Source organism: Leucoraja erinacea, chromosome 10, assembly GCF_028641065.1.
Source record: "Leucoraja erinacea ecotype New England chromosome 10, Leri_hhj_1, whole genome shotgun sequence".
Lineage (NCBI taxonomy): Eukaryota > Metazoa > Chordata > Chondrichthyes > Rajiformes > Rajidae > Leucoraja > Leucoraja erinaceus.
The window spans coordinates 35705288-35726131 of NC_073386.1; the positions used below are offsets into that span (position 1 = coordinate 35705288).

The 20844-nt window shown below is 44.9% G+C and overlaps 2 protein-coding genes across 7 annotated transcripts in view; one reads left to right on the forward strand and one right to left on the reverse strand.

Annotated features, from left to right (window-relative positions):
* The window catches only part of LOC129701029 (BMP/retinoic acid-inducible neural-specific protein 3-like), a 116693-nt gene extending 107520 nt beyond the window's left edge, over window positions 1–9173 (reverse strand). Inside the window, exons 1-2 of one of the 6 annotated variants that reach the window (XM_055641955.1) lie at window positions 8928–9173; window positions 2741–3023 (exon numbers count right to left, since the gene is read on the reverse strand). In XM_055641955.1, coding sequence (XP_055497930.1) covers window positions 2741–2973 — 233 coding nt within the window. In that variant the 5' untranslated portion in view covers window positions 2974–3023; window positions 8928–9173. The other 5 variants (XM_055641956.1, XM_055641954.1, XM_055641958.1 and 2 more) reach the window with 5 other exon arrangements.
* A 60-nt stretch (window positions 9174–9233) lies between these two features.
* The window catches only part of astn1 (astrotactin 1), a 1772582-nt gene continuing 1760971 nt past the window's right edge, over window positions 9234–20844 (forward strand). Inside the window, exon 1 of the mRNA XM_055641960.1 lies at window positions 9234–9777. Within this exon, the coding sequence (XP_055497935.1) occupies window positions 9504–9777 (274 nt within the window). The 5' untranslated portion in view covers window positions 9234–9503. The remainder of the gene's footprint in view (window positions 9778–20844) is intronic.

A 20844-nucleotide genomic window follows, 5' to 3' on the forward strand; every position in this document is an offset into this window, starting at 1 on the left:
CCCTGTGAATGATGGAGGGAGGAATGAGCTCAAATCTGGATGAAGGGTTTGGATGAGTTTACAACACCTACATATAAATTAGCTAATCACCCATGCATAACTCGCCTTTCATTCCACCATTGACAGACACTCCTTCATTATCAAACCCAGCATTCTGCAAATATATTCACGATCCCTTTACCTCTCCAGACTCAAAACCCATATCATTTTACTAAATATTTATTCATTTCTCAAAATAGATTCATCGTTGCCTGTGAATCTAGACTTTTTCTGATTGTCCTCCTTTCCAAAGTAGCATAGGACTCTCTTCTCCCCCCCCCCCCCCCCCCCCCCCCCCACCCGCATAACAGGCAGTGTATGAATAGAGACTGTTGTTGCTGAGTTGCTCGGATATAATTTCAGATCCAGAGCACGTTACAAGTCCCTAAGTTGTGCCCTTGGAGAGAGGACAAACTAACACAAAAGCACAGGAAGTAACAGTTTAAGCAAAATAATGAAAAATATTAATAATTTGCAATCAATAAACGAATGCAATGAATAGATAAATAAAAATATGATAATTAGACCTAAAAATAAATTATGTAAATTCACACCTTATGAGTGATTCGGGTAATTTGTAAATGATAAAATGATAAAGAACACCTGACACTAATTAAAGATAGGCTTGAATCTAATTAGGTGGCCTGGATTGAATATGTGAATGACAATTGCTAGGTTTTATTGTTCTATATCTGCAAAATGTTCTTATTTTTAGTGAGAATGTTACCTGTTCTCACATCCAGTCAAACAGCATTGTCGGCTGCAGAAGTGTGTGACTTCTATCCGATAAAGGGGGAGGGGGACATTCATTTCATGCTGGGTGCTTCTGACTGGAAAATTCCTAACAGCTGCCAATCTATTCTTTTTTTGCCAGCAGGTAACTACCAAATCACGTCAAGATTTCCAAAACTTAAATTGCAGCCATAATGGGAGAGATCAAATTAAATGCAGTTCCATCTCTGCAAGATGATGTATGATGTTAAAGCTCTTACCATTATGCATATGATCTGATTTACAATGAGAAGTCTTCTGAAGGATATGTTGATACACATATTAATTGGCAATAATCATATAATTCACTTTATTTCCACTCAGCATTGAATTGATTAAGTAATTATTGCAGTATTTATTGATAACATTTATATTTGATATTTTGCAGTGTATTTTTTGAGGATATCTAGCAATATGGAAAATAAAGCTTTAGTGACAAAAAAGACACACTAAATTCAACATGCCATCTTAATTGATGCAAGTATCATTCCAGGAAGCTGGATATCCTCAAAGGAAAGGATCAAGGGGCAGTTAAACGGGATTTTGTGTGTTATCTGGAACGAGTGCATCGTGGCAGGGCACTGGTTGGTCGACAGAACACCCTGATGATTCAAAATGAGGGGCAATTCTCTCCAACAGACGGGATGGGATGGGATGGGATGTTTTGTGAATGGAATCGGGGTGGTATCTGGATCAAGCCGCCACCTGTAATTTAGATAGTGATGGCTGAAGTCTAAATGAATACCAAACTTTAAGTGACAGACCCGATTCGCAAGTGTTCCGTTCAGACGAGACACAAGACAGTACAGATGCTGGAATCCTGAGCAAAAAAAAACAAATTGCTGGAGGAACTCAGCGAGTCAGACAGTACCCGAGGAGGGATATGGACCCGGGAGGTTTCTGCTCGGGAATGGCTACTGTGCAGGATACGTTGAACTTACAGATCGGCATACAATTCAGTAACTGGCAGAATGAAGTTTAGTTTTAAACTGTCACGGCGTTTAGATTCGCGTTCCCAATCATTTCTGCGGATGCTCTCTCGCTCTCTCTCTCTCTCTCTGTGGCGTGGGGCAGCTGTACCAAGTTCACTCGGATCTATTGGTGTAAAGGGCATTCTCGGAGAAGGAACAGTGCTGCTATTGTCCAGTGAGATAGCGTGCAGGTCCAACTATGGCCCAGTCCCCTTGCATGGAGACGCAAGCAACTGCAGATGCTGGTTTACAAAAAGACACAAAGTGCTGGAGTAACTCAGCAGGCCAGGCAGCATCTCTGGGGAACATGGATAAGCGACCATTGGGATCGGGACCCTGCGTGGACAGCGTTTTTCTTTTTACGGGGGGGGGGGGGAAGGGGGGTTGTCAATGTCAATTATACTTTCTAGCTTCAAGGTGAGTATTTTGGGTCGTTCGTGTTAAATTCAGGAACGATAGATCCTGCTTTACCAGGGAAAGATACAAAATGCTGGAGGAACTCAGCGGGTCAGACAACATCCCTGCCCGATTCTCCAGCATCTGGTGTACAAAGGAATTCTATAGTGTGTGGCTGTGCGGCGCTGAAGTTGGAACCGAGGTGTGTGTGTGTGTGTGTATATATATATATATATATATATATATGAGAGAGAGAAGCAAGTATGTAGTGGAATAGGGGCTGCAAAACACTATCCCCTCATCAGGGGGAGATGTAAGCACACGGCGCTCGAACCTGATTAAACCAACACACACGGACTCTTAAAGGAACATATACAAAAACCCATACAGTAACGTTTACAGTAACTCGCATCTTTAACCATTTCATCAGAGGAGGGACGATAGATATTTTTAGAGGACAAAAGACAAATCCATGCACACTAAGCCCGTTTGCGGAGGGGATTAATAAGAACCCGGTTCCACGTTGCTCCGCAACTTTTTTTCCAGGGGTGGTCTCTTCTTACCTGTAGATCTTGTATCTGGTAGTAAATCCCTGGCGGTATCTATCCAGGAAATTGGAATAATCCCGGGCCCGATGGAAGGGCCCCTTGTCCGAGAGGAGCCAGTCGAGAGGGCTGGTGACATGTTGGTGCGGGTGATGGGAGGAGATAACCAAGAACGCCCAGCAATGGAGAGTAAGAGCCAGCCGGTCCCATAGGAAGAGCAAAGAGACGAGATCAACAAGCCGCCAGTTCATCCTTCCATCTGGGAAACTTCCTCTTCATTCTCCTCGCACTCCCTCAAGACCTGTTCCATGAAAGCAGACGTTAACAACGCGGGCATCACCAGGGGTGAACATAGACACCAACGCCCATTCTCACTGTCAACTGGACATGGGATCATTTAGTGTTGGGGGGGGGGGGGGGGGGGGGGGGGGGGGGGGGGGGGGGGGGGGGGATAAACACGGAATGAAAAGGATCAATTCTAAAGTCAAACTACATGGACGACGCATCAATTCACTTACAGAAATATGTACAGAGTATGGAGCCACGCATATTCACACACTTGCGAATACCGTCCGAGGCGCGCACATTCTCTCCCTCTCTCTCTCACACACACACACACACATATACTCATTCACACACAGGCACGCACACATACACAGACATATAAACTCTCCCTCGCATGCACACTACCTCTCTCTCTCTCTCCCACACAGACACACTCATTCGCACACAGAGACACACACACACACTCTCTCTCTCTCTCTCACTCACTCACGCACACAGCAAGAGGCACAAGAAACTGCAGATGCTGGAATCTTGAGCGAAACAGAAAGTGCTGGAGCAAGACAGCGGGCCAGGCAGCACCTGTGTGCGGCAGGAATGGACAGGCGACGTGTTGGGTGGACACACGCGTCAAGGATCAGATACAAAAACACCGGGCTGACACCGTCAAACACACACACAGACGGTGAAGTAGTATTTATGAATCTGGTTACCGCTCTGCGCCGATATATACGCAGGCAGAGAGACATAACACAGATGAACTCAAAGCCGGGCATGCACCGTGAAGATGGACAACGTGGGTGTCGATAAGATCTCAGGGAAACGCGGACAGACCTACACATACAAACACACACATATATTACACATATATTGCAACTAGGCGCGCTAGACGGGGAATAGTTGTCCCAAAGGATGATGGCGTGACAGGCGCCGTGATCCAGATTATCTTTCTCTCTCTCTCTCTCTCTCTCTCTCTCTCTCTCTCTCTCTCTCTCTCTCTCTCTCTCTCTCTCTCTCTCTCTCTCTCTCTCTCTCTCACACACACACACTCACACACACACACACTCACACACACACACACAAATACCAATATCGTCCATACAAAACAAACCATTGCACCCGCTGACAGCGGCGGCATTGGATAAAAACCGACACGAAGCGCGATGGCAGAATCCCATAAAGAAATGCTGGAGTAACTCAGCGGGTCAGGCAGCATCTTTGGAGAAAAGGAATATGTGACGTTTCGGATCGAGACCCTTCTTTGGTCTGAAGTCCGAAAAGGTGTCTCCGTCCGAAACGTCACCAATTCCTTCTCTCCAGAGATGCTGCCTGTCCCGCTGAGTTATTCGGGCTTTTTGTGTCTATCTTCGGTGTAAACCAGCATCTGCAGTTCATTCCTACACAGGCAGATTCTCATACACAGGTACTCACACAGTACCCGATAATATGCACAGGTGCGAACATAAGCCAGAAGAAACAACGGTGCGCATTGGGTGTTGCGGTGACCAGCCCGGAGCGCAAGCAGACTGCGATTAAGGAGCAACTGTTTTACACGGTCCAAACACGGTGTTTAATAAACGAGTTTGCTGCATCCAGTATGGTTACAATACGGCACAATTTTACCAAAGAGAGGTCCTGTCTCTGATGACCAAAGTCCCCTGTAGTGGAGGGTGAGGCGAATGTATTATACTCTGCAAGGGCACTGTCCACACCCATAGTAGGTAGATCGGCGCTGCCCAGAGTCACCGCGGCCCACAAAGGGTTAGTTAGCTGTTTCACCCTCCAGGTGATATCCCAGAGCTGAGGTCCTTCACGGTGTCAAAGCCGCCACGGGTCCTCTCCCATACAACGAGGATACCATCCTCGCATCTGGCGCTGTTACAACCAGACTCGGCGCGATTGACTTGAGGACAGCGGTCGATATTAAAGTCGAGTGAAGTTGGGGAGAGGGAAAGGGAGGGGGAAGAGAGGATGGCGAGAGAGAGTGGAAAGAGGGGAGGGGGATGGGGAATAGAGACGGGAGGGGGAGGGGGAGAGGATGCGGAGGGGTGGAATGAGGGGGAGGCGGAAAGAGAGGAGGGGGAGGGGAGGGGGAGGAGAAGGGAGGGGCGGAGAGGGGTGGGGGAGATGGGAAGGGGGGAGGAAGGGAGAGGTGGAGTGCGAGGAGGAGGGGGGGGGGGAGGGAAGCGGGGAGGAGAGCGAGAGAGGGAAGGTGGGGCATGGAGAGAGGGAAGGGGGTAGGGAGAGAGGGAAGGGGGCAGGGAGAGAGGGGAGGGGGGTAGGGAGAGAGGGAAGGGGGTAGGGAGAGAGGGAAGGGGGGGGGGGGCAGGGAGAGAGAGGAAGGGGGGTAGGGAGAGAGGGAAGGGGGGTAGGGAGAGAGGGCAGGGAGTGTGTGGAAAAGAGAGGGAAGGGGGTGGGGAGAGGAGAGTGGGGTCGAGGGGAGGGAGTTGGGAGAGGGGGAGGGGTGTGGGGGGGGGGTAGTGGGTAGTGGGAGAGGGGGGAAGGCGGGGAGAGAGGGGGGTGGGGAGAGGCGGGAGGGAGGGGAGTGGGGAGACGAGGGAAGGGGCAGAAGGGGGGGGGGGGAATCCTGGAAAACCCTGGAAGCTGATGGCGAACTGACCTGACCGACGCTTTTCCACCAACGCGGACGAACCGACGAGCTCCCCTTTCGGTAGCGAAGGGTGACGTGAACGGGAGCAGGAGTGTCCGCGGCAGCTGCCCGTGGGAGGACGGGGAAGTCATAGTGAAGCAGCCCTCCGTTTGCCCCGCCTGGAGGGAAGGCGGCGCCTCGCTTCTCACTCCGGGAAGGTGCCGCCAGGTAGCGGCGAGGAGGGAGAGGGGGTCCCGGTGCCCGCAGCTGCGACCTGTGGCCAGAATAGCTCCTCGGGACAGTGTCGCCGTCACTGCCCACTCTGTAGGGACAGGAGGGGAAACCTTCGCCTCTCTCAGAGCGCAGAACAGGAGCCGACCAATCTGCACGAAATCCTTCGGAGAGAGGCGGCAGCTGGTTCACAGGGACTGTTCCAGAGGAGGTCCATCTCTCTCTCTGTCCAAACCCCCACCCCCTGCACCGTCAGAGCGCTGATCGTTCGCTTCCCAGAGCTCAGTCGAACGATCAGGCTTTTAGTTTCGTGAATCCGGATGCTTCGCTCCGTTGGCAGAGTCCAGCCCCGGGATGGGGAGTAGTGCTGAGAAAAGTGTATAGCGATTGAACAAGACGGAGCTACGAGCTCGACATTTATAAACCCCGGGGGGGGGGGGGGGGGGGAGGGGGGTGCGAGGGAGGGGGGGGAAGAAATGGAAGGGAGGGGGGGGGGGGGTTGAGTCTATATCCTAAACCAGCCTCCTCTATACCCTGCCCACCGAGTGCCATCTACTCAACACGCAATGACATTCCTATACACACCACCTTCCAGCGCAAGGAACCAATCTCGGAAACAGCTTTCCGAAAGTTCGTGGGTTTTATAATTAAACATATGCGTTTTTTTCCAAGCAAGACACAATAGAAACGTGTCTGCAAAAATACATGTCGATATTCATAAAATTCACGCAAAAACACAGCCCATGCCCGCAGCTAAATAGAATTGCGGGGTAAAGTTAAGGAGAGAGTATGGTTAAAGGATCGATTGCGTTCTCGTGATTAAAACAAAAACGACATTTAAGGGTATGTTCATGAGGTCGCGGATATGTTTAATCCTCCTCACCATCGCCTCTCTTCAATGCGTAACCGCCGATCATAATCAGACCGACCGCTTTCGAGATCTCCAGTGATTGACGCCAGAATATCGGACCGTCCTCCTCATCCGTGTCCCCGCCGGATCATTGTGTTAAAGCGCTGGGCCAAATGCCCCAACCTTCCCAGGTGTTGAACTGTTCATATCTCAGAGCAGCATTGCGCGTCTGTCGAAGCCGGCACCGGTCTCCAGGGCAGCAGCGAAAACCTCCTGTCTGCCGCACCGTCACCTCCCTGGGATCGAACCGCTCTCCAGCCTACATGAACACATCCGCCCATCAGAGCCCATCGCCATCGCTGCCCATGCACGCTGTATTACGCACACAGCCCGCTCGCCGATGCCCCCTTTAACAATTGCTGCTCACAGAAGGGAATGTCGGCTAGTGGGATTTGCACTTTGGCCCGGGTGCTGTGTGTGTCACCAACGATTCACCAATAACCAGATATTGAGCTATCCATTCTTCGGAAATGTACAGTGTGAACCTAACACCCCCCCCCCCCCCCCCCCCCCCCCCCCGCCGCGCATTTCCCCAACCATTTCCATCGCCCCTCCCCACCTATTTCCTTCAATTCCTATCCCACGCCTCGCCCCACCTCCTTCCCAACGCCACATTCCTGCTCATTCCCCAACTCCCTTTCCAAAACCCCTTCCCGCCCATTCCTCCAACTTTTTCCAATATCCCCCTCTCCCACCCATCCATTTCACTCCATTTTAACGCCCATTCCCCAAACTCCCTTTCCAACCCCTCTCCCGGCCCATTCCCCCAATGTCATTTCCAACCCCTCTCCCGGCCCATCCCCCAACCCCTCTCCCGGCCCACCCCCCAAATGTTCTTTCCAACATCCTCCCGTCCATTCCCCCAACTCCATTCCAAACCCCTCTCCGCCCATTGCCCAGTGTATTTTCCAAAACTCCCCGCCAATTCAACAACCTCCCTCGCCAACGCGGCTCCCGCCCAATACTCCAACCCCTTACCAATGCTTCCTTCCCACTATTCCTCCAACCAGTCCAAGCGCCCCTCACCATCCATTCCCTTCAACCTTTTCTTCCCTTTTTAATGCCACTCCCCGCCCATTTCATTCAATCCCCTTCCCACACTTATTCCCCAACCCCACCTCCCCTCCCATTCACCCAACACTATCTCCTTCAATACCTGTCCAACACGTCTCCCTGCAAATTCTGCCAACTACATTTCCAACGCCCCCTGCCTATCCCGTTTCCCCCCACTTCCTTTCCACCCCCTTCGTGTACAACCCCCAGTCAATAGGTACACTACACCCATCCAGCAATATCAATGCGTGCCCTCGAAACCATTACCTGAAGGATAGTAAACCAACTCAAGTCCATCAAGATCACCTGGCCGTGGGACTGAATTATCTGGGGGGAATGTGCCGCCATATATTGATTTTTGGTTTGCAGAAACATTTCTTTCTGACGAAAAAGTTCGAGCGTGGCTTCAGAGACGAAGCCGGCGGTCCCACGGTGGCATCAACCCCCTTGCCCAAACACAACCGTCTTGCAAAACGACATCGAGGAAAGTAAAATAAACCGAGTCGGGGAAGAACTAAGTCCATCATTTTTCACTCACAAATAAACACACGCGCGCACACACACACACACACACACACACCTGGGTTAAAAGTCACATCAGTTAAACGAAAGACTGGATGTCAAATTCTACACTGGTATCGACTTCAAAGTCAACCCTCTTCAATAAAATGTCATCACGATTTAAAAACATCAGTTCATCTCAACAGTAGTGTCTGTCTGTTGAGTGCATGACACCTGTTCAAGGTAACCGAACGCTCAATACAATGTTAAACAGCAAGTCCTAATACATTTATCTAATTGATTGGGGAAATCGCTTGTTCCATACCGATACCTAGGATGCAACGCCTCTCGTCGATTCCAGAGGAGACTTTTTTTGTTGTTGTTGGAGGTGATCGAGTGAGAGAATTACTGTCACAGGTGTCGATTTAAATCGATACCAGGACAGGTGTGCACTTGAATCTCAGGCTATTAGCAGAAATTATTATTTGTTTAAATCACAAGCGAGAAGAGGGAGATGGTGTAATTCCACTGAAGTGGCCGGCGGGTAAAACCGGTGGTTTGGGAGAGCGCGGGACGATAGGTGTGCGGTGGTTAGTGGTGTGTGTGTGGGGTGGGGGTGGAGAGGGATTAGCACTTACCACGATCGAAGCGGGAAGGGTTGGTGAACGGTGGTGCTTATTCATAGAAACAGCGCCTACCGATAGTCCTTGTCGGGGTTGGAGAGAGAGAGTCGTCGCGGCCGCTTCTTGCTGGAGATAGCTCTGTTGAAATCACTTCCCTGTCTCTCTCTCTCTTCCTTTTACACGTGGATTACCCCCTCCTCCTTCTCCCTCCCCCCCCCCCCCCCCCCCCCCCCCCCCCCCCCCCCCCCTTCCCCCCCCCCCTCCCCCCCTCCCCCCAACCCCCCCCCCCCCCCCCCCCCCCCCCCGCAGAAAAGAAAATAAAGGCACCAAACAACACGGGAACGGGATTAAGGAGCAGGGCCGAGGGAGTGCAGAGCCCGGATCGCCCCCTGCGGTTCCAGGTGACCAGGAGAGGGGGGTTACATTGAAGGGTGGAAGAGGCTCCAGACGGTGTGCCGAGGCGCTCTGTCGCCAGCCAGCATTTGCTTGGAAGCTCCCCTCTTCAAGTTGTCAGCATACAGCGATATTACCTTAGGAGGCTGGGCCGCTTGCTCTTGTTGTTGTGCCGGGGATAGGGACTGAGAACGGACCATGGCGTTGCCTCTGGTGCTGGTTTGGACAGCGCTGTGTACCATGCTGGGAAGCGGACTAGGAGCGGTGGATAGCGAGCACTCCACGGATGGGGAGTGCAAAGTGAAAACGGTCAGCGTGTCGGCGCTGCCGTTTCTCCGGGAGAACGACCTGAGCATTCACACCTCGCTGTCGGCCGAGCCCAAACTCCTGTTCTCGGTCAGGAACGATTTCCCCGGAGAGGTGGTGGTTGTAGACGATTTGGAGAACACGGAGCTTCCTTATTTCGTCTTGGGTGAGTGAGTGCCGCAGTAATCCCGGCCAATTCTAAGGCTGGGAAGGAGGGCGTGTGATATGGGAAGGCCAGCGTGTGTGTGTAGAAAGGCTGACGTTCCCTGAACCAGGGTAAACGTGGTTGCCATTGTGTTTGCTTATTTATTTATTTATTTATGGTCGGTTGTGTGTGTCGCTGTCATGGTTTTCCTCGGGTCAGCGACAGAGAGATCTGCCTCTTTCTCTCTCTCTCTCTCCCGAGCATCTAGGCTTGGGTGACATGAACGAAGAGGCAGTATCCTTCGGAGCACGGTTAAAACACGGCGCCTGCTCAGTCTTGCCTGCCTCGGATTTACGGGAGAGATGACAACTTCTGACAGGGGTTTCTGGGAACCGCGGGCATAAGACAAGATCTGAATGTGTCGCTTTGGGAGGGGAGGGGCAAATGATGCACAGAATGGGAAAAACGGAAAAGGAGGTATATGAAGCTTTTGCGGGATCCTCTGTGGCTGCCGGTACCAGGGAATGCACAGATGACTTGGGCCTTCGTTAGGAGATCGTGTTGTCAAGGCACAAAATGCATGTGCGAAATTAATAAAGTTTCAGCAAATCCACGCGAAACCTCCAATCACGCGGCCCATAAACTTCAGTGCGTATGAAGGAGTAAAACGTCTCACTCAAAACACTCCCACAAACGTGGGAACTTCACAAACTTGAGGGGGTACCTCATTGAAACTTACCGAATAGTTAAAGGTCTGGATAGAGTGGATGTGAAGAGGATGTTTCCACTAATGGGAGAGTCTAATAAAAGATTGTGCCTTTAGAAAGGATCTGGGAATTCATAACTGTAATAGTTACTGTAACAGTTTAGTTTATTGTCACGTGTACGGAGGTTCAGTGAAAAGTGTTGGGTGCATCTCGTCAGCAGAAAGACAATGCATGATTACAATCGAATGTTTAGATAACAACATTTAGTACAAGGTAAAGCCAGCAAAGTTGGATCAAGAATAGTCCAAGGGGCCACGAAAGAGGTTGATTGTAGTTCAGCGCTGCTCTCTGGTTATAATTGCCACAATTCGTTGACATAGAAAGCTGCGGAGGCCATTAATGGATATTTTAAAGCTAGAGATTGATAGATTCTTGACTAGTATTGGTGTCAGGGGTTATGGGGAGAAGGCAGGAGAATTGAGATATGATTGAATGGCAGAGTAGACTTGATGGGCCAAATGGCCTAATTCTGCACCTATAACCTATGGACTTTATGAACAACTTATGTAGGTAATCATCACATTGGTTGTTTTGGGAACAACTTCTCTTCCTGGCTTGTGTATGGAACTTAAATTATTGGGCAGGGTAGACATACATCTCCTTCCATAACTATAGCAATTTGCCATATAGACTAACTATTTTCCAGTCAGACTTTAAAATAATAGAACATGATAGCTCAATAATACCACAGAAATATCTCCTGAGATATTATAAACAGATGTATCTTTTAGAACACACAGTTAGTTACACCTCTCATCCCCGGCAGGCAATGCTTAGTCTCATCCGTAAGATCTGCTCTCAGTTGTAGATTTACACTCTGACCGGGAGGCCCTCAGCATTCTTCTTCTTGTATGCATTTACACATTGAAGCAATCAATACCTGTGCTTTACTGCAATGGAGATCCAGATACCATTGGATAATCACCAGTAAACTGTCTCTTTGCTAATTATAATCTGTGACAGATTTTTGCCACAGTGCGTATTAACACATCTGTGGTGTTGCTCACTTTAGCTAATGGACTGAATGTTTTTATTATTCCGTTAAGTGGGGTGTACATACTGGACACTCTGGGCTTTGCTGAATCTCAACATGAAGATGCCTCCATACTTTGCCATAAGCTTTTGAATTTCAGAAGTACTGTGAGCACCAGATGCGTGCATCTCAGCAGAGGAAGGTTTGAAAATGTTGAGTAAATTGGCAATGAATGTGACCCGTTTAGATGACACTTCCACTACTAAAGAAAATAATTTGCCCATTTCCACATTGTTCGGGGTGCAGGCCCACCGCAACTGGTGATCCGGCACCTCCGGACAAATTTACAGCAGTTCCCCAGAAAATGCGGCGTCTAGACTGGGTGAGGTGGCCGATCTTGACCTCATCGGGACTTCCGTGGCTGATCGTCAGGTCAAAGTTCTGGGCACTGGAACTCTAGCCTGGCCACAGCCGGCAGATCCATTCCCATAGTTGACTTCTGAGCTTGACTTTGCGGGCCAGTATCTTGGCCTCACGGTGAAGCAGGTGGACCATTCTAGTATCGTTCGACAAATGGATAGGACAGGCTTAGAGGCATATGGGCAAAACGCAGGCAAGTGGGACTAGTGTAGATGGGACATGTTGATTGGTGTGGGCAAGTTGGGCTGAGGGGCCTGTTTCCACAATGTCTGACTCTATGACACCTCTCAGAGGCTGTGACCTCTGTTGGCCCTTCAGTCCACAATGTCTGTGCTGAACATGATGCAAAGACCAAATCATATTTGCCTGCACATAACACATATCCCTCCTTTACCTGCATATCCATGCGTCTGTCCAAAAGTTTCTTAATTGCCACTATTGTATCTACCTGAACCATTGGCCCCAATAAAATGTTCCAGGCTCTCATCACTCTCTCTGCACGTCTCCTTTAAACTTTGCCTCTCTCACTTTCAAACTATGCCCCCTAGTATTTGATTTTTCCATCCTGGTAATGACAGCACATTAATGCAAGTTATTTCATTCATGTAACTTCAAGATTGTTGCAAATAAACAGTAACATTTACCATGTAAAACATTTTCAGAAGTTTACAGCACACAATTTACTTGGATATGTATTTAGATCATGTTGTGCAACAGTGGTTGGCACAGTGGCGCAGTTGCTAGAGGTGCTGCCTCACAGTGCAAGAGACCCAGATTCGATCATAACCTTGGGTGATGTCTTGCTGGAATTTGCATGTTCTCCCTGTAACTGTGTGGGTTTCCTCCAAGTGCCACATCCAAAAAACATGTAGAGTTGTAGGTGAATGTGAAAATAGGATAACATGGAACTAGTGTTAATGGGTGATTAGTGGTTTGATGAGCTGAAGGGCCTGTTCCCATGCTGTATCTTTCAATTAGTTATCATCTGTTTGTGATTTGTTGTATTCCCATCTTTAATCCTTATAGTATTCACAAAGAATTAGTGATGGACCTGACACTCGTACCAATAAATTAGCAATTTGTTTTCTGAATGTACATAATGCTCATCATCCAAATGTTTGTATGTAAATTTAGGATTGATTTACAGGCACTGCATGAAAACAGGACCAGCGGCCACTGAGTCAACAATGACCATCACACTTTGTGTTCTATGTTATCTCACTTTTGCATCCACTCCCTACACACTAGGGGCAATGTACAGAGACCAATTAAACTGCAAACCTACACTTCTTTGCATTGTGGGAGGAAACTGGAGCACCTGGAGGAAACCCATGTGGTCACAGGTAGAACTTTCAATCTCCACACAGACAGCACTCGAGGTCAGGATTGCACCCGGGTCTCTGGCACGGTGAAGCAGCGGCTCTACCGGCTGCACTATTGTGCTTCCCTAATGTACACATCTACTGAGAGAATCGAATGCTAATGCTACAACAATCATTTATCAACAATGAATGATACTTTATTATCACTTGTGACATGTCACAGCGTAATTCTTTGTTTTGCCAACCATACACAAGGTATGTAAAGAGTCGACCGCGGTCGACAAGGTTACAAAGTGTTCATTATAGTCCTAATGGGCCCTCTTTGTTCTTGACAGCTCTCCCACACCAGGTCCCTCATTGTTCTACCCACGGGCAAGCCCATCCGACCCCCGGCACCCATCACGGCTCTGTCATCAGACGCCCACCGCCAGGTCGACATAGTTATGCTGCAATTAAAGGCAAAGAGTTAGCTATTAGTTCACTGATAAAATTCCGGCAGAATAACTGAAAACACATTTTTTTTTTTTTTTTTTGTTTATTTTTTTATTAGAAGTTAATACAGCACAAAACAGTACAGTGGCACCTAATTTTAGGTGCCAACTATGTAATACCGTAATCCATTCTATGTACAACCTCTAGTTTTATGTTATAAGAAGGAAGTAAGCAGGACAAGAAAAAGAAAACAATAGAAAGGGGAAAAAGTGGAAAAATAGATGGTAGAGAGTAGAAAAACGTGAAGTGTGTATATAAAAAATAAAAAAAGGAAGAGAGAAAGTGGAAAGTAGAAATAGAAGAGAAGGCCCCTTAAAAGAGAATTTTTCAAATCTGTATTCGGAGATGTAGCTCTATCCGCGTCATGAACTGAAATCAGCAATCCTTACGGTACCGCTGCATCACATGATTCCAAAAAGTCGATGAAAGGAGACCAACTCCTTAAGAATTGGTCATATTTATCTATTAGTCGGAGTCTCATTTCTTCAAGGCGTGCTATGTCCATCATATTCCTGATCCACATTTTAACAGTTGGTGTGGTTTTATTTTTCCAAAATTTAAGTATCAATTTCTTTCCAATTATTAACCCATAATTAAAAAAAACATTTTGATCTTTATTTAAATTGGTTATTATTCTCCTATTATTCCAAATATAATCCATTCCGTTTTGGGTTCTATTCTTGACTTGAAAATCTTTGTAAATATATCAAATATATCACTCCAAAATTTATTCAACTTTGTACATCCAACAAATGAGTGTGTTATATTAGCGTTTTGAAACAAACATTTATCGCATCTGGGAGAGACGTTTGGATAAAATTTATTCAACCTCGTTTTTGAATAACATAGTCTATGTAATAATTTGAATTGAATTAAATTATGTCTTGCATTAATAGAACAGTTATGTGTATTCATCAAATACTTTTCCCATCTATCCTTCGAGATCTTTATCATTAGCTCTTGTTCCCAATCTTCCCTTAATGCTTCTGTTGAGGGTGATTCTCTATTTAATATATTATTATAAAAGTATGATATTAATTTTTGTGAATCAGCCTTAATATTCATTGCTTCTTCTAAACGATCTAAAAATATAGTTTGAAATCTATGTGTATATTTCTTCATAAAGTCACATACCTGTATATATTTAAAATATTGATTATCCTTCAATTTAAATTTTAATTTTAATTGTTGAAATGATAACAGTTTGCCCACTTCATACATATCCCCTACTTTCCTAATCCCCAGTCTATCCCATTGTTGATATGTGTTGTCGATGAGAGAAGGTTTGAATGCGGGGTTGTTCAATAGTGGGGTTAGTACTGATAAATTATTTAATTTCAAGGATACTTTTATTTGTTTCCAAATTCTTATTATATTGTGAATAATTGGGTTCTTCTTATATATTATACTATTCAATTTTATCGGTGAGAGCAGGATCGTTCCTATATCGTGCGGATAGCACTCCTCTTTCTTCATTCTTATCCACTCCAACTGCTGAGTGGAACTATCCAGCCAGTATATTATGTTCTTAATATGCACTGCCTAGTAGTAATATATAAAGTTAGGTAATGATAAACCCCCAACTTCTTTAGATTTGCACAAATGCTTTCGTTGAATTCTATGTGTTCTGTAGTCCCATATAAAATTAGTGATAGTGGAATCTAATTTTTTGAAAAAATATTTTGGAATATATATTGGGATCGCTTGAAACAAATATATTAATTGTGGTAAGAAAGTCATTTTTATAGCGTTAATTCTACCTATCAATGAGAGTGGAAGCGTTTTCCAAAATTTAATCGTATCATTCAGTTTATTTAATAGTGGTATAAGAAAACACATTTCTGTTGCATTGACTAATGTAGCTTTCAAACCCAAACTATCAACTGCATCTGTAACTTGACAATAAGCCTTATCCAACAGGAGCCCAGGGCCGTCTTCAGCTATTGATATGAACAGAAACATTCAGCAGCATTATATCAATCAAATGAAAATACATCATTTCAAACACAGAACACAGATAAATTCAATAATGATAAGCAGAGACCACTAAGTTTTCATTTTTTTTAAATGAATCCTCTGGAGCCATTTAAACACATTGCTTGGAACCTTACAAGTTGTAGTCTTTGATATATTAAATTGCAACATGTATCATGAATCACATTAAGGAATGGTTGAGTGAATGATTTTGTGTAGATTTGTTTGGGGTATTCCCTGCGGATATAACAGTAGAATTTACTACTGACATTCTTGTATCAGAACTACTGAAACAGAACTGTTTCCAACAGCTACAGTTTGTGCTGAAGCAACAAGTGGTGATTCAGCAATGAGCCTGTGGTTATTTAAAATCATCCAGATATCGAGAGATTGTCTAAATACTGTATTATTAAATATATATTTTCTAAAGTAAACCAATGCATTCACATAAAGGGTTTGGCAAGATAGATCTAAAGATAACTGACACAAACTCAAACTAGTTTTAACAGGATGTGGAGAATTCATATATTCCAAATCTGGTCATATAATCACCCACTTACTGACATGAAGGTATTTTTACTCATTATTATCCATCTATTACATAAATAGATGACACCTGTGCTCTAATTCTTAATTGAGTCATTGATTTATTTAAAACTGATTACAAATTGAAAAATCGGGAGGTAATGAATTATAAATTAATTACATTATTGATCTCTAATTGGTTATAAATGGCACCTGATATTTATGTTATAGAGCCATGTAACACCGAAACAGGCCCTTTGGCCCAACTCGTCCATGCCAACAAGATGCCCCATCTCAGCTAGTCCCAATTGCCTACATTTGGTCCACATGCCTCTTTTATCCTTTCCTCTCCAAGTGTGTTTTAAATGTTATTATACCACCTGCCTCGACTACCTCCTCTGGTAGCTCATTCCATATAGCTGTGTGATAAATGTGCCCTCCAGGTTCCTATTAAATTTGTCCCCTCACACCTCAGTCCTATGTCATCTGGTTCTTGATTCCCCTACTCACAATAAAGGTTTCTCTGCAGTCAAACTATCCACTCTCTCCCATGTTTTCCATATTTTAAATTTCCACTATAGTGGACTTTGGTTTTGCATCACATCCCAGTAAAAGCTCTCTTTTCAAAATACTCCTAAATACTATTTAAAAATGTTAGAATGTTAAAACAATAACTAATTTTTCCATTGCTGGCTAACGTTTGTGAGATTATGGTCTGTCCTTGTCGATCATCAATGAAATTAGGAACAGGTGTCAGCAATTAATTGTTCCAGCATTCAATGAGTTTGTGACAGATCTGTATTAATTTTATTAATTCCCTTTTCACCACATTAATTAATGCTGCCAGCCGGCAAAGGTCTATCAATGTGTGACAAAGTGCTTAATAATTTCCCTTGGATTTATAAAATAAATCCCTTGTCCATCACCACATTTCCGGTTTGGGCAAGTTGGGCTGAAGGGCCTGTTTCCACACTGTATCACTCTATGATATGAAGATTCTTTTCATTTACCTTCACCATTCCTTCCAAAATCCTAAAATCTCATCAAATCATATCTTAAGCTTCCATTTTCCAGAGAATAAAATCTCATTTTAATTCATATCTTCTCATTGAACACCTCCTTGGAGGTCAAGAAACATTCTGGTGAATCTGCACTGCATTCATTCCAAGACTAGGCAGCACAGTGGCACAGCTGGTAGAACTGCTGCAGCACAACATCGGGTTCGATCCCGACCTCGGGGGCTGTCTGTGACCAATTAGGTTTTCTCCGGGTGCTCAATTTTCCACCCGTATCCCAAAGACCTGCAGGGTTTGTCAGTTAATTGGCCTCTGTAAATTGTCCCGAGTATGTAGGGAGTGAATGAGAAAGTGGGATAACATAGAACTTATGTGAATGGGTGATTGATGGCCAGCGTGGTCTTGGTGGGACTGTTTCCATGCTGTTTCTCTAAACTAAACTCCTAAGAGTTTATTCCAATTCCAATATCCTTTCTTTTGTTTCTCCGACACAATTATTATAGATTCAATTCTAACTCCATTTTTTTTAACTGCAAATCCAATACTAATTATTATTAGTAAGTTGCTGATGGGTTATGAATGCAATACGGGTTACATGTTAAAAAGTTATCAATTGTTTATAGTGCTAATTTATTATCATTGATGCTTATTGAGTTGTATGTTCAATAATAATCACATTTATGAATTGTTGCTAGATCAGATATTGTACTAATTATTATCGATACATTGTTGATGGGTGAAGCACCATATATTAATATGATCAATAAGCTGTCACTGATTATTGAAGAAGTTGTCCATTACTGATTCTTATTAAATAGTATTATTATTAAATCTGTGAATTGCTCATCGCAAATATATTAAATTGGTGCAATATAAAGAGTCACAAATTGCAAGCTTATGTTCTTCATAGCTTTCTGTGCTTAAATTAACAGTTAATTTTAAAGGGACATTCTTGTCAGGCATGGCAAAGGTCATTTTTAAGAGAAGCAATACAGCCAATTTCTGTAATCGCCACTGAGAAAATCTGCAGAGTAAGGTGTCACTGGTATGAACCTTTCCCTGCTTGATCCAAACTAAGTTAAAACTAACATTTTTTTTTAAACAGACTTGAATGGTACAGTATGGTGCTTAAAATGTGGCTACTCTAGTGTACTGACTCAGTGCAGCCTACTATCTCACACTATGACATTTAGTGCGATTGTGCCTAAATGTATAGTTGGATTGTTACTGAACTGTACTTAAATACACATGACTATAAAGTACCATTATCGTTTCCATTGATCCTTGGGAAGTTGCTTTTCAAGTTGCTTTTAAAATGCAAAATCTATGTCCATTTGAGTTGTAATTTCTCTACATAATACAATATTGTGATTGTCAAGTGTATGGTAAAACAGAATATCATGGCGACAATCACCTTTATATAAAATATTTTCGGTAAAGAGTCTGTGTATGGTTTTGGGACCAACATTGTTCCTGTTTTATACTAAAGTCTGCTAGATTTGCACACTAAATGAAAAAATATATATCTGTTCCGCTGAAACATTTAGGAATTGCAGTTTGTCGTTATATTGTCATGTTTTCCTCCAAGTTCCAAAAGAGAATGAGTTAAGTCAAGATACTCTGCAATCATTGTGATTTTTATTTTCTCTTTCCACTGCACTGTTGGTATATTTTAGGGTAGGGAGAAGGGTGGTATTTGAATTAAATTCCTGTAATTGGTACTGCCAGTATTGCGGGTAGTTCCCTATTTCTTGCTCTCATCGACTCAGCATGGGACAGGACTAATGCACATTTTATTGCCTCTCTGTAAGCATTTGCTGGCTATAAGAAATTCAGAGTAGATAATAAAACTCAATCAGCAGACTCAGGCTTCTTGGTGTTAGAATATGCTGGAGGGAGAAATTTGCAAGGTCTGGAGGTCAATAGGAAAATAGAAATCATCTACCTTTATACTTTAGAGATACAGCGTGGAAACAGGCCCTTCGGCCCACCGAGTCGGTGCCGACCAGCAATCCCCGTTCACTGGCACTATCCTAAATACTAGGGACAACTTACAAATTTACCGAAGCCAATTAACCTACAAACCTGTACGTCTTCAGGGTGTGGAAGGAAACCGGAGCACCTGGAGAAAACTCATGTGGTCACAGGGAGAATACAAACTCTGTACAGACAGCACCCATAGTCAGGATCAAACCCAGGTGTCGGGCGCTGTAAGGCTGCAACTCTATTGCTGCACCACTGTGCCATCCTAATCTTACCTGTGTTAAAATCAACTGACAAAGTAAAATCAGGTTTATTTTGCTGTGGCTAAAGCATTAGCTTTTGTCCAAATCTTGCAATACCATAATGTATTATCCATCAAGAAGCACTATTATTAAGAAAATTTTTGAATGGGAGCAGCACAGTGGCACAGTGAGTAGAGCAGCTGCCTTACAGTGCCAGAGACCCAGTTTCAATCATAACATCTGGTACGGTCCGTGTGGAGTCTGCACGTTCACGCTATGCCTGTGTTTGTTTCCTCTCGGCTCCCAGGCTTGTTCCCCACATCATGTGGGTTTGTAGGTTATTTGACCTGTAAATTGCCCCTAGTTTGGAGAGAATGGATGAGAAAGTCATAAAGTCATAAATGATAGGAGTAGAATTAGGCCATTCGACCCATCAAGTCTATGCCATTCAATCATGGCTGATCTATCTCCTAACCCCATTCTCCTGCCTTCTCCCCATAACCTCTGACACCTGTACTAATCAAAAATCTGTCTATCTACATCTGCCTTAAAAATATCCACTGACCTGGCCTCCACAGCCTTCGGTGACAAATAATTCCACAGATTCACCACCCTCTGACTAAAGAAATTTCTTCTCATCTCCTTCCTAAAAGAACGTCTTTTAATTCTGATGCTATGACGTCTGGTCCTGGACTCTCCCACTAGTGGAAACATCCGCTCCACACCCACTCTATCCAGGCCATTCGCTATTCGGTACGTTTCAACGAGGTCCCCCCTCATTCTTCTAAACTCCAGCGAGTATAGGCCTAGTGCCAACAAATGCTCATCATAGGTTAACCTACTCATTCCTGGGATCAAAGTGGAATAACATAGACCTAGTGTAAACGGGTGGTCAGCGTGGACTTGTGTTTCCATGCTGTATCTTTCAAATAAACAAAACTAAACAAAGAAGTCTCTGTTTGATGATCATGTTCTGCTGAGGTTACAAGCTTGAAACAAGAAAGACTTTACAAGCACCATATACTGCCTCAGTCCTAATCTCATTACCTGGTGATCTACTGTATACATAAGTATACATGTGTAGGAAAAAAACTGCAGATGCTAGTTTACATCGAAGATAGACAAAAAATGCTGGAGTGGGGCGAGCAGTATCTCTGGAGAAACGGAATAGGTGACCTTTTGAGTTGAGGCCTTCTTCAGACTGAGAGTCAGGGGAGAGGGAGAGGGAAACTGGAGGTATGAAAAGGGTCACAAGATGTATGAAAAGTAGGAAAAGCTCCTCTCTTCATATCTAGTTTCTCTCTCCCCTGACTCTCAGGCATAAGTATACATGCACAGGTTTTCTGCAAGATGTTATTCAGTGGTGGGATACCC